The sequence below is a fragment of the Oxyura jamaicensis genome, chromosome 1 (genome assembly GCF_011077185.1).
Source record: "Oxyura jamaicensis isolate SHBP4307 breed ruddy duck chromosome 1, BPBGC_Ojam_1.0, whole genome shotgun sequence".
Taxonomy (NCBI): domain Eukaryota; kingdom Metazoa; phylum Chordata; class Aves; order Anseriformes; family Anatidae; genus Oxyura; species Oxyura jamaicensis.
Window position 1 is genome coordinate 70900037 of NC_048893.1, and position 17988 is coordinate 70918024.

At 36.5% G+C, this 17988-nt stretch overlaps 1 protein-coding gene across 4 annotated transcripts in view; it reads right to left on the bottom strand.

The window, feature by feature from the left end:
* The window catches only part of ATXN10 (ataxin 10), a 108783-nt gene that overhangs the window by 60591 nt on the left and 30204 nt on the right, over positions 1-17988 (bottom strand). For 2 of the 4 annotated variants that reach the window (XR_004746055.1, XM_035309483.1), the window contains exons 4-6: positions 16886-16982; positions 15758-15922; positions 5138-5218 (exon numbers count right to left, since the gene is read on the bottom strand). Coding sequence is in view for 3 of the 4 variants with exons in the window: in XM_035309483.1 (XP_035165374.1) it covers positions 5138-5218; positions 15758-15922; positions 16886-16982 (343 nt within the window). In the remaining variant the exon portion in view is untranslated. The remainder of the gene's footprint in view (positions 1-5137; positions 5219-15757; positions 15923-16885; positions 16983-17988) is intronic. The other 2 variants (XM_035309502.1, XM_035309492.1) reach the window with 2 other exon arrangements.

Here is a 17988-nt window from a genome sequence, read left to right on the forward strand (position 1 = left end):
ATAATCCCAAGAAACAGGAGTGCCATTTAGAAGAAATTACATGCAGGTGGTGGTTTAAGTTTTTCTGTTCTCTTCAGGCATTTATATGTCAAGACTGTTTTCCTAAGTTGTCTTCCAGGCACAGTCATTCAGGACATGCCCATCTTTCCTCTGAATTTCAAGCAAGGCTTTCCATTCAGCCAACAATTTCCTGAGAACAACGTTATTTGTTCTGGTGCAAATTCCTTTACATTCCTTTCTTCTATTGTCACTCCCAGTTTTCTTCCAAGCAAGACTCCCTAGATTCTTTCCAAGTTAGTTATCCCTAATAATGCAAATCACTCTTTTTTTTTTTTTTTTTTTTTTTTTTTACACAATCTCACAACTGTTCAGCCATTCAGGTGGTAACTAAACGCAAACATGAACAAACTAACTGCCACAACAAATATGACAACTGTTAGTATCAGTAATAGCATGTCTCACCATGAATTTTGGTAACACTCAGTTCAATATCTGAATATAAAATTGTATGATATAATTATTATATTTCTATTTGAAAATGATCATTCCAGTAAGTGTCATCTTCCTTTTCTTTAGGCACCACTTAGGAAGATCCTTGTCAATCTCCTGAACTTAGAACAATTACTATAAAGTATTTGCAATCATCAGTAAACACACCACTGCCTCTCAAAGTCTGCAAATAAACCACAGCCTTAATGTACAACTTAAATGTAGAAGTCCATTATCACAAATTAAAGTGAAGCTCTGCTAAGCTCATCTAAAAACAGCATTGTAAAATTCCATCAATTTTATTATCACTAAACAATTTTTGCAGCAAGTGCAAACAGTTTATGCCCTCTTAAATGCCAGACACTTTGGACATTCCTTCTCGGAGACTGGGACTCCTGTACCCTGAAGTACTTCACTAACAACCATGGTTCTGTAAGACAAGTTAAGATCTGTCTCAAAATACTCCAGTTTTTCTGGATATGTACTCCAACTTCTGGATGTGTAGAGATGGGATCAGGAAAGCCAAGGCACAGATGGAGCTGAACTTGGCAAAGGATGTGAAGAAGAAGGGGTTCTACAGATAAATAGGCAGGAGGAGACAGGCCAAGGAGAGTGTTCCCCCTCTGATAAACGAGATGGGAGAACTGACTTCCTGACATGGAAAAAGCTGAGGTACTCAATAAGTACTTTGCCGCAGTCTTCACTGGTGGCCAAGTCTCCTATGTTTGTCAGGACCCTGAACCTTGAGGAGAGGGTGAGAGGAGCAGATTCTGACCCACTGTGACAGTGGAACAAGTCTGGGACCGCCTACGGAAATTGGATGTGTCTAAGTCCATGGGGCCAGATGGTATACATCCCAGGGTGCGGAGAGAGATGGCTGATGTGGTTGCCAAGCCGCTCTCCATCATATTTGAAAAATCATGGCTGTCAGGTGAAGTCCCCGGTGACTGGAAAAAGGGAAACATTACTCCCATTTTTAAGGAAGGGAGAAAGGAAGACCTGGGGAACTACAAGCTGGTGAGCCTCACCTCTGTGCCTGGGAAGATCATGGAGCAGATCCTCCTGGAAGACATGCTAAGGCATGCACGAGATAAAGAGGTGATCCGAGACAGCCAGCACGGCTTCACCAAAGACAGATCTTGCCTAACCAATCTGGTGGCCTTCTATGATGGAGTGATGGCATCAGTGGACAAAGGAAGGGTGATGGATATCATCTGCCTGGACTTGAGCAAAGCCTTTGGTATGGTCCCTCACCACATTCCTCTCTCTAAATTGGAGAGGTATGGATTTGAAGGATGGACTGTTAGGTGGATAAAGAATCGGTTGGCTGGTCACAGCCAAAGAGTTGTGGTCAACAGTTCTATGTCTGGGTGGAGGCCGGTCACAAGTGGTGTCCCTCAGGGGTCAGTCTTGGGACCAGTGCTCTTCAACATCTTTATCAATGACATAGACGACGGAATTGAGCGCACCCTCAGCAAGTTTGCAGATGACACCAAGCTGAGCGGTGCAGTCAATACAATAGAGGGAAGGGATGCCATGTAGAGGGACCTGGACAGCCTGGAGAAGTGGGCCCATGAGAACCTAATGAGGTTCAACAAGGCCAAGTGCAAGGTGTTGCACTTGGGCTGGGGCAATCCCAGGTACTTATATAGAGTGGGAGAAGAAGAATTCGAGAGCAGCCCTGTGGAAAAGGACTTAGGGGTCCTGATGGACAAGAAGCTGGACATGAGCCAGCAGTGTGCACCTGTAGCCCAGAAGGCCAGCTATGTCCTGAGCTGCATCAAAAAAGGGGTGGCCAGAGGGAGAGGGAGGTGATTGTCCCCCTCTACTCTGCTTTTGTGAGACCCCATCTGGAATACTGCATGCAGGCCTGGGGCCCCCAGCACAAGAAGGATGTGAAGCTCTTGGAATGGGTACAGAGGAAGGCCACTAAGATGATCAGACAGCTGGAGGACCTCTCCTATGCAGAAAGGTTGAGGGAACTGAGCTTGTTTAGCTTGGAGAAGAGAAGGCTCTGGGGAGACCTCACTGCAGCCTTCCAGTATTTGAAGGGAGCATATAAACTGGAGGGGGAACGCCTGTTTACATGTGCTGAAACCCAGAATTTACCTTCAGCTATTTTGGACCTGTAAATGTTACCAAGATCAAAAACCCACCTGAAGATAGACATATAAGCAGCCCTATAGCAAGAAGTGGTGCCAGTTATACTACTTGAGTACCCATTTCATTGCTAGCAATTTGATCGGTGGCTATGTCATCCACTGAGGATACTTCACATGAAAAAACACAAAATCAAAACTAAAGATGCATAGGATGCAATAGTCATGCATCCTAAAAACACCTGAAAAATTTGTTCTGTATTTTTGCTATTAATTAAAGCAAGTACCCTTCTGAAAAGGGTTCTACACAGACTTGTGCATTTGGAAGATTTTCCTATGTAATTCAGACTATCAAGGTATTAACTTATGTTGAACATACTCAAGGCTAACTTGGATTAAAGCAGTATAGGCTTTTTCTAAATACTTCTGCCAAATACTTACACACATGCAGGGGAATCTCGAACCTGGCAAAGAATTCAAGTATCATTACAATCTATTGGCTCAATACCATAGCCTTTTTTCCACAATAATCACTTGCAGAAACAGCAGGCACCGTCACATCATCATACATTTTTCTGACTGAGAATACCATTAAAAGAGCTAATCACATTTTCACAGTATTTATTCCAGGACATGTGCAAACTCAGACATACAACACCAAACTGCTTGTATTTGTTTGGAAATAAAACAAAATTGCCCAGAAGTCAGGAATTTGTTTTTTAATTGGAAATTCAGATTCCAGATCCACTTCTGAAAAATGAAGAGCTACTTCATGGCACACACCATGGCCACAATATCACAAATGTACTAGATTTCAATTACAGGAAATTCTTTGAATAGTGTGAATAGTGCAAACACTGCGGTTATGCAACTGCATATATTTTGGTTATCTAAGGCAACTGCCAACTTAAAGACTTACTACTAACGTATGAATTAGCAAACTCTCCCAGTGTAGTTCTTTTCAGTAAATATATTTAAATTAAACACATTTAATGTGCATGAGAGAAAACACTAACTGAGAATTACTATTTATTCATAAGTTCAAGCTGCCTTTCCCCAGACACCTCAATACCACATCTGTCCTTTCTTCATTTAATATGACTCAGTCAGCCTTATTGGACACCAACGCGGCACTCTTGTGGCGAAGGCTCCTTGCCTCATTTTAAAACAATGAATTCCCTATGCTTTGGTTTATACGGCCACTTTTTTCTTTAGTTAATGACAGTCAAAACTTTTTTATCTGAATTGGATTTGTCTCCTCATATATCTCAAAAGAATGCATTCTTAAATATCCTACAAAGTTACATAGAAAGATGCCATTGTAGGTTTTTCCTTTAGCTGAGATGTTAAAGCACTATTTCTGTAACACTTACTTCCATACATTTGGCAGTAAATTAAGAAGCATCAAATTCACAACAAACTGAACTGCAGTTCTTTTTGAAAATGAATTCTTTTTGAAACTGTAGTTTTTTTGAAAAACTAACGGAGTTTGATTTGAAGAACTCTTGGGACTGCTAATAACAACCTAACCCAGTCCTGGCCGTCCTCAAGGGGATTACAAAAACAAACAAAATACCATTCATAACACTTACAAAAGAATTAAATCTAGCTCACTCACTTAAAACGGATTTTTCCACTAAATATTTGATTAAGGAACCCCCACCTCCAGGCATGGTAAGCACACAGCTCATATTAGTTCCCATTTGGCCAACCTGAATAAAGGAAGAAAGATAGTATGTCCCTCCTTGTCATTCCCATCCCTTACCAAAATATCAATAATAATTTGTCTAGGTCGCAATCATACACTTTTTCTTTTGTTTCTTTATAGTCTGTCTGAACCACCATTGGTGATCACACTGTGGCTTTAATCACACCAAAACCACAGAAAAAAACAAGATAGGAACAGCTTGGTTTAGTGCTTTGTGTTTCACCTGCAAAAACTATGGGAAAAACTTGCAGTTTCCCTGGGCTAACGGGGAATGAAGTAGCCATTTTGAATATATAAACATATGATCACAAGACATGATAATATCTTAATAATATTTTCAGTAATGGCAATATTAAAAGATTGAGTAATCGTGAGCATCTGTACTCTTTTTTTGTTTTTTAAAGGTTCTGCTAACCAGCATTAGTTATAATTCCAAGTTTAGTAAAAGCTTCTTTCAATTTCTTGTAATTGCAACAGGGGCATGAAGAATACTGAAGCAGCTGAGGATACTTCATATACAGCTGTAAAACACTGCAGGGTGTGGTGCTCTTATGAAATCAAGGCACAGGCATGAAATCTTGTATTTTCTTTTTTTTTTTTTTTTAAGTATTTTTTTTACCAAGTAATGGCGCCAACCTGGATTCTGCAACCCTACATAAATCACTGCCAGTTGTGGCTAAGCTGTAATGTTAACCAACCAATTTTAAACCATTACTGACATAGAAACATGTATTTAGAGATTTTGTGCCAACTATGAAACCACACAGTTTTTCAGTCATGTGAACAGGATACTCTATATGGAATGCTAAATACTAAAAGCCACATTGGTTTTTGAGGTTACCTTTCTTGATTGCTCAGTTTGGCATAGAGGACTTTTACCAGATCTGGACATTTCAGCAAATGGTCTGTAACAATCAGGAACCTAAGGAGAAGGAGAATAAATAAATAAATAAATAGATAAATAAATAAATAAAATGCTGTTTCAAAAATAAATAAATAAATAAATGAACAAGCATCTACATATACTCCAAATGGTGCTGCCATAGATTACTGTGTAACGTGCTTCTTGTCCTATTTGCTGATATTCAAACTAATTGAATATTGTTCTCCCAACATTTTCCCTATGATAGCAATGGCCGTTTCCAAACAATTCAGCACACTTTTACTCAAATGCTTGAAGGAAAGCTAGTTAAATTATTTTGCCAGTTATAGAAAAGGAATGCCACAATTCCACTAATAAATCACTATTTCAATTTTTACATACCTTAGCAAAAATCCAAAGTTCAAGCTTGAAAACTGTTATAACTATTAAGCTGTTACAACACTGTTTTAAGTCCACCAGTCATGAAAAGTGTCCAAATAAATTCTCTTTTAAAATAAAATAAAATAAAAATAAATCTAGCAAAGCATCAAAGCAAATGGAAACTGCTTAGTCAGATGCAAGGGAGAAAAATACTGTTCTTAACTTACCAAAAAAAGCCCCCTTTTTTTAATAGGAACATAAACCAATATCCAAATCCAACCCCTTGCTCTGTAAGGGGAGGAGGTATGGTCTACCCTTGTGTTAATGCCAGTATTTACACTGATCACTTTCCCAAGTATCATTCACAACAGCCAATAGTAGATGACAGTCATCTAATTTAAACTCAGCCATGCACCATTAAAAAAAAATAATCCTCAAATTATATTCCTAGCAGTACTGAGTGTAATGTATACTGCAAAAGCACACATATACCCAACTATGAATTTTTGAATCACTTTATTTATTACATACAAAATCATTACTGAACAAATCTTAGAACATTCTCTGAACTCGTGAATCTACTGTTAAAAGAATAGCTAAAGTATGATGAAAACTAAGCATTTTCAATATTCCCTCCATGTCCTCCCAGCATTCCACTTTCCAAATAGCCTATTGAGCATCAGTAACATACTACATAGCTAAGAGGAGGATGACGTAGAAGCCTTATAGCTTTAACAAAGCATTTTTAGGACTAATATTCAATGATAACTGGGCAAACAGGAGAACAAGAAGTCCAAAGATAGCTATAATATTTCTAATGCTAACTGTGAACTTAGCTAGCATCTAGTTCAGTTACTGTTAACTAGACTTTTATTTTCCTTGGACGGGGAGGGGGCAGTATTTTATGTTGCCCTTATTTACTGATATTTATATACATGTTTAAAGAAAAAATAATATAGTCATAGGGAATCATCAACTTAAAATTGGCATTCTGAGTAGCGTAGCATTGATCCAAGAATTTCCTAACACAAATCTGAACATAAAGACTTCCCCACAGTCACCGGCACAAACATATTCCAACACTGAGAAGCACAGACACAGATGTAACACCACAATTTCATCAAACCATCAGCATGGCAGTCAAGGGAAATACTTCCACCGTTCCTGAACTGTTATTCATGGCGTAACAGCTATCTACAGTTAAACCTTCAGGATGATAACTGATGGCATTTCTTAAGGATTAGAGAGGAAGCACAGGCTTCTATATGGAGCCATAAAAGGAAACAGAAAACCACAATAACTTTAGCTGTGCAGAACACAGTAACATTTACCTTCGTAATGTATAACTTTCAGCTGACAATGAAGCATAGTAAAATTGCATTTAAGGAACAATATGAGCCCTGATTTTTCAATTTTACAGTTGCAACTGTAAGTTTATACCTTATTTTGTGACTGATATTATTTTAGGGGAATCTTGACTATTTGTTTTGTAGTTAAAAATAATAATTATCACAAAAATTTATAATGCAACTAAGTGCACATCAGTGATTACTACCGTGAAGTGGTAGATCTGTATTTTAGTCATTATTTGGTCTAGATTTTGCATTTATTCATCTGCGTCTTTCACATGCCATGGACTAGACCTCTACCTGAGAAGAGGTGAAGCCTGAGAAGCTTGCAGTATTTCAGAACAAAGTTTCTGCTTATGAAGCTGCATATACTTCTGTATGTGCTTCTTATCCTTTTAATCTCAAGAAAATATGTAAACCCTCAGAAATTCCTCCTTCTGTATTTGATTTTCTCTTTTACCTTATCCACTTCCTACATTACTGCATCATAAAGAATACAGCACTAACAAATTTTACAGGAACATCACCAAGATAAGTCAACTGAAGAATTAGTAGTGGACTAAAGCACTTAACTCTAGCTATCACGTCCAGAAATTCTGGTGGTAGTTAAGCAAGGGTACAAGAAATTGAAGTTGATATCTTTAGTCCTCAGCTCTCCTGTTTTTCATTTGGGGTAAAGGAGAAGAAGAAGAGGGAAAGTAAGACCATCCAGAAGTTTGAAATGAAATAGACATTTGGTTTTGGATTACTGACTGAATATGGCATTTCAGATGCACACAAAAGGCTTTGGTAGTAGACTTAAATTCTCTTTAGGGACCAACAGCAGACCACTGGGATAACTGGGATAAATTGATGACCACTGTAATTTAGTGAAGGAAATGGTGAAAATTAAAGTTGTTATGCAAGTGTAACACAGTAACAAATGAATAGTGTTAAATATGCCAATTTTCTTGACATTTTAAAAATTGTTTGGCTAAAATCCTAAAGAAATCAAGTGCTTACATAGTAGATAAATACAGGAGATGTTCAGTTCAAAGACTTAACAATAGTAAAAGGGCTGCATTGTACCAAATGGAACTTGAGCAGCAGCCAAAAAGAAATGGTATAGGCTACATTTGCACTCAGTATTTGCCAAATGGCTACTAAGCTTGCTCCAATCAAAGGAGGGTATAAGCAATCAGCTTTATCATAAAATGTCACGCTCCATATTAAGTCGATTTGATCCCATTAACAAGTTTAGAGAACAGTATCCTTGGTCTCAGAAAATGAGGGGAAAAATACAAATGTTTTAGTAGAAAGACTAAAGATGTTGCAATTCTGTTTGATCAGCAAACTTCTGATTTCTAAAAAAAAAAAAAAAAAGTGTATTTCACCATCCCACAATAAAGCCACACCATCCAAAATACTTAAGAACGAAATAGCATTTTTTACTTGAACAAACAAGCATGACAAATCACCCAAATTTTAAAGAAAATAAGAAAATATAATCAGACTGCTTTTCAAAGCTGTATCACGAGCCTTTTCTCATTTTTAAAAACAAAAACAAACAAACAAATGCCACACCACAACAAAAAACAATGTGCCTCATACAGAACTGTTTGTAACTATAACACATTTGAGAAGCAGAAGTATTTTCTGGCGTTGCACAGGAACATAAGCACTCTATCAAAACCATTTTTAAAAAGCTATTTAATAACAAATAGAGTACATATGCTGTTAAAGATCTCTAGAAACAAGATAATTCATTCTACTCAAACACCAGCATTAAAGCACTTCTTGCTCAAAAAAAAGAGTAAGAAAAAAAATTTCCATATTTAGAGCTCAACATAAGGTATAATCACAATGTTGTTCTCCTGTGTTGAAAAGAGCACAACAGGGAATTCTCTTCCTTCTTCAAAAGTCATTGCCCATAATGAATACATTCTCCTTGTAGGCCACAACATGGCCTAAGTCAACTCTCACGTCTAGAAGACTGAGTTCAGATGACCTGGACTTTTTCTCTGATTCAGAATACACTCCTGCTCAACTTGATAGCCATATCTGAAAGGCACTGAAGAGATTTATTTTTACTTATGTGCAAAGTTTTTTTTTTTCTTTTTTTCTAAAGAGTTACCAAGAAAAAAATTGAAGATTATTAGCAAAAGAATTACTTCCCACTCCTCTGTCTCCATAAAATATACAAGAAAGAGGTGACAAGACAAATAAACATGTGAGGCTGAGCTTTGAAGGACTGGGGAAATCTGTGCCAATACCCTGCTACTGCAAATAGAAAGAAGCTACTCAGATACCTACAATTAAATAAACTTTTCCAGTTGTCAGTACTATTTAAAACCACAGTTGAACTTGGAACCTGCAACATAACTCTAACTTTCCTGGAATTAAAAATAAGAATTACTTGCTGTAGAGTAGAAGGGGGTGGGGGACACCTTGGACTGTCAGAGAGAAGAGACAGAGCTGCCAGCCCAAAATGGAAAAGGGGTAACATTCTGGTCTCTGTACCACATGCATACTAATTAAGCAACACTCTACTGAGGAGTTCCATCTTTGCCTTTAAATATGTGCCCATGGGCAAGACTCCTTGCCACAGGAGCACTAGCTTCTGTCCACAGTTCTTTCCATAAGCCAGGATAAAATAACCAAAGACAAAAAATGGGGACGGGAGCCCCACATCCTAATCTTTACAGTCATCATTGAGCTGTGGTTTCAAAAAGAGAAAGTAGATGTTCAGAAAATCTTACTTGCAATGCCAAACAGCTGACCACACTCTTAATGTCATTTTTCTGGAAGCCAAAAGGCATGTTATGCTTCTGTTTAAAATGAAGGATTTTTGTTCTTCGCTCTTCAGGAATCAAAAATATAACCTGTTTTTTCTTTTCATAGTAGCTACAATGCCCTGTGCACACACTTGGAAAAACAGATGACACAAGCTATATACTCATCTCTAATGGAGCCACCAGACTATTTCTAAAATAAACAGCTTTTAGAATACACATTGGTCTCGGTTAGGATAAATTATAATGTAATTTTGTACTACTTTTTTCCTAATTATTTTACAAAACACATATGTTTGCAGGTTCAATATTCTAAAATAGATTTAATGTGGCATTCTGTGCTGGTTTCTCTTATAAATACAGTAGCTTCTAAACTGTGCGACACACTTTGCTGCTGCTGATTAATAACAGCCCAAAAGGGAGTGGATGTGGATGTTTGGGGAAACACAAGCTTAAGGAAATGGGCCTTTAGATCATCTAGTATGGATAAAGAGATATTATCATACAAAGGCTGAATACAAAATTTGACCAGGGCATTCCTTATAGAACCAACTTAGGTCTTAAATATAGCCGTTTCTTAGGTCAAAGAGTGCTACAGAAAACACTTAATAAAAAGTATGTATCACTCAAAGACACACATAGGTATGCATCACAGTTTTCATCTAAGTTCTGAGGCAATTTGTTATGTTGTCAACCTACAAACATCTTCTCAAAACACATCAAAAATCTCAACATGCCAATCATAAAACATCTTTTTTTGTTTCAAAAAATGCTTAGAAAATAGATGTCTTGCTTCCTACCCCACTGAATAGATTCATAAGTTGCCAGTCTGAGGCCTTCTCTCTCTTAAGGCACCCCCGTAAGGAAGTACAGCCACCAAGATGCAACACTCCAGACATTTCCTCTTTACCAACAGGAAATCCTTGTTTTCTACTGAAAAGCTCTTGATTCAAGAAGTAGACAAAAGTGACGGGGGAATCCAGAAAACTACGTCCTGCCTTCAGAGATGCTTCCTTTGTTCTTTAACTGGAAAAGTTTGTTACTGCAGACAGCACAGGAATTACACAAGGTCTGCTACCAACAGCTGCTTCTAGAAAATGAAGCTCTGAAAAACTGCTTAGAATAATCTCAGATTTTCTCTGACAAAGCCTTTCCCTACAGAACTGTTGTAAGACCAGAGGGAGAACTACTTAACAGATGTAAAAGGCATCACATTTTGAAAGAGGTTCTTCTGAAATCTCACCTAAGAACTTTTCCAGCTTAGACATGGAAAACTGAACCTGTAAACATAAATGCGGGATCAGAAACAGAGAAGGAATTGCCAATTCACTTAAAAAAAAAAAAGAAAAAAAAAAAAAGTTTTAAAGATGTGCTTCCCCCTGTTATACATCAAGAGTAGAAAACCCAACACTGGAATTGAAGTAGTAAGGACACCATGAGAGAAACTACAGTTAGGCCAATAGCCGTAAATACAAGCGTTCGTCTTGGACATCCTCTTTGTCTTAATGATTCACAGCAGCAACTGGAAAAATAACTTGAGCATCACAAGTGTTTATTTGTGGAATTCATTGGAAATGAACTTTAGAGGAAAATTAATTCATAAGTTTCAGTACATGATAAAACAAACAGAAGAAAATCATGAATAATTGGTTTGCCTATAACCAAAACTCACCCGGTATTCAAAGAAAGATTATCAATACTTAAAAGCATTGGCAGCAAGAAAGCACAGCCAAGATGAATAAACACTTTTTATGCAATGTAATACGGATCCAGATGCTCAAACTGAGACACAAGAAGGTAGGCAGGAATTAAGTTATATTTTTAACTTTACAAGTAAGAACATCCTAAACACATCCTAAACAGTCATACGCGAATCTGGAAGTGAGCATAACCTCCTGGAAGAAGAACAGTTTGCATTTCGGCTCAGCCATAAAACGCCAAAATAGCCGCTTCAAAATGGTTGCTGTGCACTGTAGTAGCCATGGCACAAGGGACCCAAACCTTTACAACAAAGCACTGGCTTTGTTGCAAATACCGCAGCTATGTAAATTCGTTTAAGCAATCCTAGTGGTATGTACTGCAGTGAGAACTGAAGTACAGCTCCAAAATTTTCAATTAACTGCTGACAAAATATTTTTTTCTACAGTCCAGCCAGAGAGCTTAGCTTAACCTTCTTAAGAAAAGGGACAGAAATCTCTTTATGCTTTTTTACCTGACTCTATCTCACACATACTTTTCCATATCAGAAAGCAACTGAATTTGCAGATGAGAAAAAATGCGTTTAGTAATGAACGAAGACTGAGTCCAAGCTGAGAAGACTATATGAAATAACAAAAAATAACCCAAAGCAACAGCAGCAATAATACATGAGAGTCCAAACCTCACTATTCTCAAAGCAACAACTTCATCTGACTTTCACACATTTCGTTGCAGAAAAGTACAATTCATTCAATATCCAAAAAACAGAAGGCTCTTATTGAAAGAATAGCTTTTCATTATCAGTGTAAGGCACAGGAAAACCTACACAATTTTAAAAGCTGTCCTAAGGAGACAGCATTTCTACATGTCAGGATCAACGCTGGCCCAAGGACAAAGCCTAGCTCTCCACTTATCCTTGTCAGAAAAAATGTTCTTATCACCAAGATAAGAACGTACAACTTTCCTCAGCCAAAGTAAGTAACATTATTTCTATCAAAATAAGACATCCTGTTTATTGCTCAGCTTTTCACAACAGAGTACGTGTTAGGGAGTCACTTCTGGACACTGTCAAATCTAGTTTAAATTATAGATCAGGCCATTCGCACCTCAGAAGAATTCCAGCTCATGCATGAAAGAGTTTACTGCACTTCCTCTGCCTGATCACAGGAGAGGAACTACACTTAACAATACTAAATGGAGAGCAATGAGAAGTCCACAACAGGTTTCTTAGAGAAAGCAGATGCAACATGTTTGGAATCAGTAGAACTTTGCCCTAAATTTGGAGAACCAGCAGAGAAAACTGCTGGAGTAGGCAGGACCTGAGAAATTCAGCAGAAGAGCTGGCTGGCTTACTTCCAGGTGCTCGGCAATAGGAGCAAGAAAATGAGACGGAGGGAGGGAGAGATGGAGGGCAAAAGGTTAACCCAATAGCATCATTAAATTACGTGGATATATCTGTTCACATTTCACAGCAGGAGAATTAGGGATAATAAAGGAAATAGGCTTTCAGACCCACCTGAAGACAAAACTACATCCTCACACTCTAGAAAAAAAAAAGGAAAAATCTTTGGGTGAGAAAGGTTGGCTGTGTGGCATCAGGTGGAATAATCCTAAAAGCTCTTACACTATGTGCTTTACAAATTGAAAATGGCAAGAAGATAAGAAGAATCCAAAGGACAAGTAACAGTTTTTTTGTGAAAACGTAGCCAGCTATTCACATTATTAATTTAATTCTCTGTATTCCTCTCTAATTAAAGCTAAGTAAGAACAACTTGTTGTCTATGGAATACATGCTGTGTCAATACTGTCAAGACAGCAGAAAAAAAAAATAAAAAAAAAAAAAAACAACAAAAAAAAATTCACAAAAAAGATACTTTAAAAATTTTTAAAATGGTTATTCTATTTGAAACAAGACCACTAACTTTCTAGGCTTTCCCTGATCTTTGAGTACTCAGAACTACAATACATAGCATATGGTCCACATGTTGCATTGTCTGATCTAAGATCAGAACATGATGTTAGAAGTAACTAATGGCTAACTGGAATAAGGAAAAAAAAAAAAAAAAAAAAAAAAAAAGATTTTATTTCAATCAGCATTCCATAAGACATGGAACATACTAGCAAATTCCCACTGAAAAAAAAAAAATAAACCTTTTACACCAACAAACCTTTTCTGTTTGCATGTTTTTCATTTTGTTTTGTTTTTAAAAATAAAGAATTATGTGAAAATGTTACTTTCTTACCTCTACCCCACACCAAATAGTCCAACGATAATCCATGCACTCAAATATCTAAATACTGTAGTTGCTTAAAGAATAGGTTTTTATTGATTTATTTATTTTTAAATCAGCTCTAACATGAAAATAGAACATATTTTGCCATCTAAGTTGCCCTCAGCTGTGACATACTATCCACAGTAAGAACAGATGAGCACAAGGAAGAACCAGGGAACAACCATGTTTCTTGAGACAGGAAAAGAATATGGAGAATTAAGAAGCATAAACACAGGGAGGATAATGAAATGGTGAAACAAGTACAAGATGCATCAAACAAAAAAGCTAGAGCTATGAAGAGACAGAAAAGGCAGCACCTTTTATTCTCTTTTTCCACTTTCAAGGTAATGTTTGAATACCTATTAAATATTTGATACTGCACTGTTGAAATATACTTTGTTTCATTTACACTTTCCCTGTGCTGACTCTGAGTAGTGCCTGCATTATTGAAATAAAATGCTAAGAAACTTATACTACAAACTCATGATTTTCTTTCACGTGGGAAAAATGATTATTAGGCTTGAAACTAACCCAGCCAACATTAAAGTACTATGAAATAAAAATGAACATATTATTTTCTTAATGCATGGTAAATACTCCTTTTTTCTGTATATTTACTATATGAGAAAAATCAATACTCTGAAAGGAATTAGAAGGCAAACGTTTCATAACTGTGTTATAACAGAAATACTCTTCTCTACTCGTCTCTTCTCCTTCATCATGGTCTTGCATGGAAGTTTGCCCATTTTTAATCTTGAGACTGAAGAAGAAAGACTTTCTCTGAAGAAAGACCATTTTCCACAGCCAACATGCAGAGCAGAGTTAAGACATTGACTTTGTAAGTTAATAGAAAGCACTTCAGACTAGAAAGATCAGAGAAATGGATAGCTCAATTTATTTTGATGCTACATTTACGATGCAATTGCCTTCAAAATACAAATTTGACAGCATGACAACTTCTTCCAGGCCTCCCTGGCTTTCATATCTTAGTCAAAATATATTTTAGCATATCTTCAATATATAAAGAAAATGAAGGATAATCCAGATAATTATCTGAAAAGCAATCTGTTTCAAATGTTTTTATATTGACAGGCCAAAATTAAAGACTCAGTTTGTCACTTTTGAAATACAAGTCTGGTCACCTGACTCTGAAACTTTAAGTTTGCTTTCTGAAAACTATTTATGTCATAAGCAAATTGACCCGGTTATAAAAAAAGCCTAGCCACAAACAAATTTTGAAGTAATTTTTTCAATACCAAAGCAAGCTATTAAATGACATTTGCTTTCCATTCAATCATCTTAACTCTGTTTAGATGACTTTCCAAATAACTAGTAAAGCCTCAACAATTATTCCTAATTAAATTTTGAATTTAAACATGACCTTCAAAAGAAAGATACAAAAATATACAGTTTTGTTTTCACTATCCTTTTTCCCCCCCAATTGGAATGCCTCATAAAAATTAAACCAAATTATTATGTGCATCCTTGCTAACAAAAAGAACATTTCTGAAATGCATAACTGACAATAATATTTACAAAAATGGCCATTAGCAAAAAACAAAAAAAATAAACAGCTCAATAGAACAATGGAATAAAACCACTGATTATATACTCTTAAATTGAGAAAAATCGAGCTTAAAAGATTTGCAAACGAAATGTCTTTCTGTTTCAATATAAAAATGATTACATGTTGCACTAGAGAACAGATTTGTTAAAAAAAAAAAAAAAAAAAAAAAAACACCTTTTCCGTAGTACTCACAAACCATTAGTTAGATACATATCTTTTGAGCATCCAATAGCTAGTCTGTAAGACGATATTCTGACAGCCTTCTTTCAAAAATCTCCACAGATCATCATATAGTTATAACTAACTTGCATTCTGTTTCATTAACAAAACAATTCAAAAACATTGATTTTAGAATTTGTCTACATTGTCAACAAATCATAGTCTTATTTTAACAGAAAAAAGTCAGTAAAAGTATTCTGAAAGTTATCGCTATACCAAAGTAATAGCTTCTAAATAGATCTTCATTTACTACTTAGAGTCACAAATTTAGATATTTTAATATGGAGACATGCTAGCAGAACCCTTATTTAAGAAGGAAAAAAAAGTCTAAAGATACATACGACCACTCAGACTCCAACTGCTCTTTGTAGACTTTCAGGACATGAAGAGCCACAGTCAATTTCTCAGGATCCAGTAGTTCTCTCACTTTCTCTGAATTAAGGCAGGTAAACAAGACCATACAACAATAGGCAACAATTTTCTCATCACTGTAAGTTAGGCAGGTCCTTCAAGAGAAAACGATGTTAAGAGAGTAGGTTAAAACTCATGCTGGCAAAACGCACTAGGGACATTCAGCTTGTTTAGTTGTTCTTGTCTGATGTCTTTTAGTGAATCGTGAGCTTGCCATTGCTTAAGAGAAGCCAAGAAGAAAGAAGTCAACTTAAGAAGTCAGCTGCAAAGAAAACATCCCATTTTGAAGGCCAAACTTAACAGGCAATTTAAAAAACCAGTGCTAGATTTGAGCTACCTAAAGATTTAAGAACTGAGTGAAACCGTAAAAATTGTAATTATGTGTTTCTATAACTGTAAAATCTTCCTACACCCAGTGCTGACAAGTGGGCTCCAAAAACAGAATCAAAATGAGTACCAAATTCAATGAATATGCCTTTGTTACTAGCCCATTATGAAAGATTTCGATGAATACGCTAATAATATTGTCATGTGTCTGTATAAAATGGTTTTTGTAATATTTCATGACACATATGTCATCAACCTCTGGAAAGGTATTTTCATAAGGTTAGGATAGAGGCAAAGGAATCAGAAGACACAAAGTTTAAGTCACTTCTCATAGATTCCATTTCATCTACAAATAACTGACAGGTCTGCAAAGAAACAATGAGAATAAACAAAAATTTTTGTTCTTGGAAGTGACCTGCTTATAACCAATTGAAAACAACTCTGAAATAAAGTTTATGATTGAAGGTCATCATTTTAAACATAATTTTCTTCCAGTTTGTGTTGAATGAAATCAATTTACTGTCAGTTCAGAACGAGCAGGTTTTTAAAGGACCTGACCCCTGCGGTTGACTAACAAAAAAAAAACATCTACAGGCTATGGTCTCAACCACCCCCTTTTCCCCAAAGTTATTTTTCAAAGCTTTATGGTGCTAGTAGAGACGCAACTGTCGCATACAAAAGATTTGAATATAACCACAGAAACTACAATATAAAAAAAAATTCATGCTTACAAGAAGAGATCTGGGAAAGCACACTTCCAAATGCTATTCTGGGAATCTCTATTTCCTGTTGCAATGTTTCCAAGAAACTGGAGGCTACAACGAAAAGCTGGAAAAAAAAAACAAACAAAACACACACAGAAAATATTAACATTCTGGAATTGTAACCAGAACAAAACATTATTTTTTTCCAATTCAACTTACATTAATATCAAATATTGGCCACTAGTGCTTACAAAAACTAATTGAGTCTGCAAATGTTTAAGACAGATCAAAATCAATGAAAGCTTAGAGTTACAATTAGTGCAAAATGAAGCAGACTCATGCTGAATCAGTAGCTGCCACATGGCAGTGGCCATTTTGCCTCTTCCAGATCTGTGGTGGCTTTCTTCCTACTATTAAAATAACACAAATAGGCTGCTTGTCAACACTCGAACTCTGCAAATGCTGCTCTGCCTAAGAAAACTCCCCAGGCACTCTCCCCAAGCTGGCCAAGAGATTGCTTGAAAATTTTGTTTCAGTCAGTAAAGCCAGAGCAGGAGAACCCAATCCATTCCCTTGCTACCCACTTTGACTTTTAGGTAGCTAGACAAATCCTTATATGACAATGTACTCAACACTTTCAGATTTCTACCCCAAAGAAATTAAAGCCAGTACACCAAAAAACTTTGCATCCCATTTTAACACTACTTAATATGACATATTTCCACTATTATTGTAAATGATTTATTTCAGCCTCCTCTCAATACAGGCTTAAAATCCAGAAACAAGATACTTCATCATACATGTTCACATCCAAGAATGCCCCCATTCTCCCAAGTCATACGATGTAAATTAAGGTAAAACAAAAACATGCACTAGTATTTCCATAGATACATATATATAAGTGAAAAAGTGAAAAAACACACTACCACCACACACACATCTCGGAGGTGCACTTGGTGATCGTGGAATACACAAATATCGGATAGGTCGCATTTATATCCAAAGATGATTTCACATAAAATGTACTAACCTAGTACCAATCAATACCAGCTAACTACTTTTGATTTGAGCACTGAAAATCTACACACTGACACAGTGGCTTTACATTAAAGGGGGGGGGGGGGGGGGGG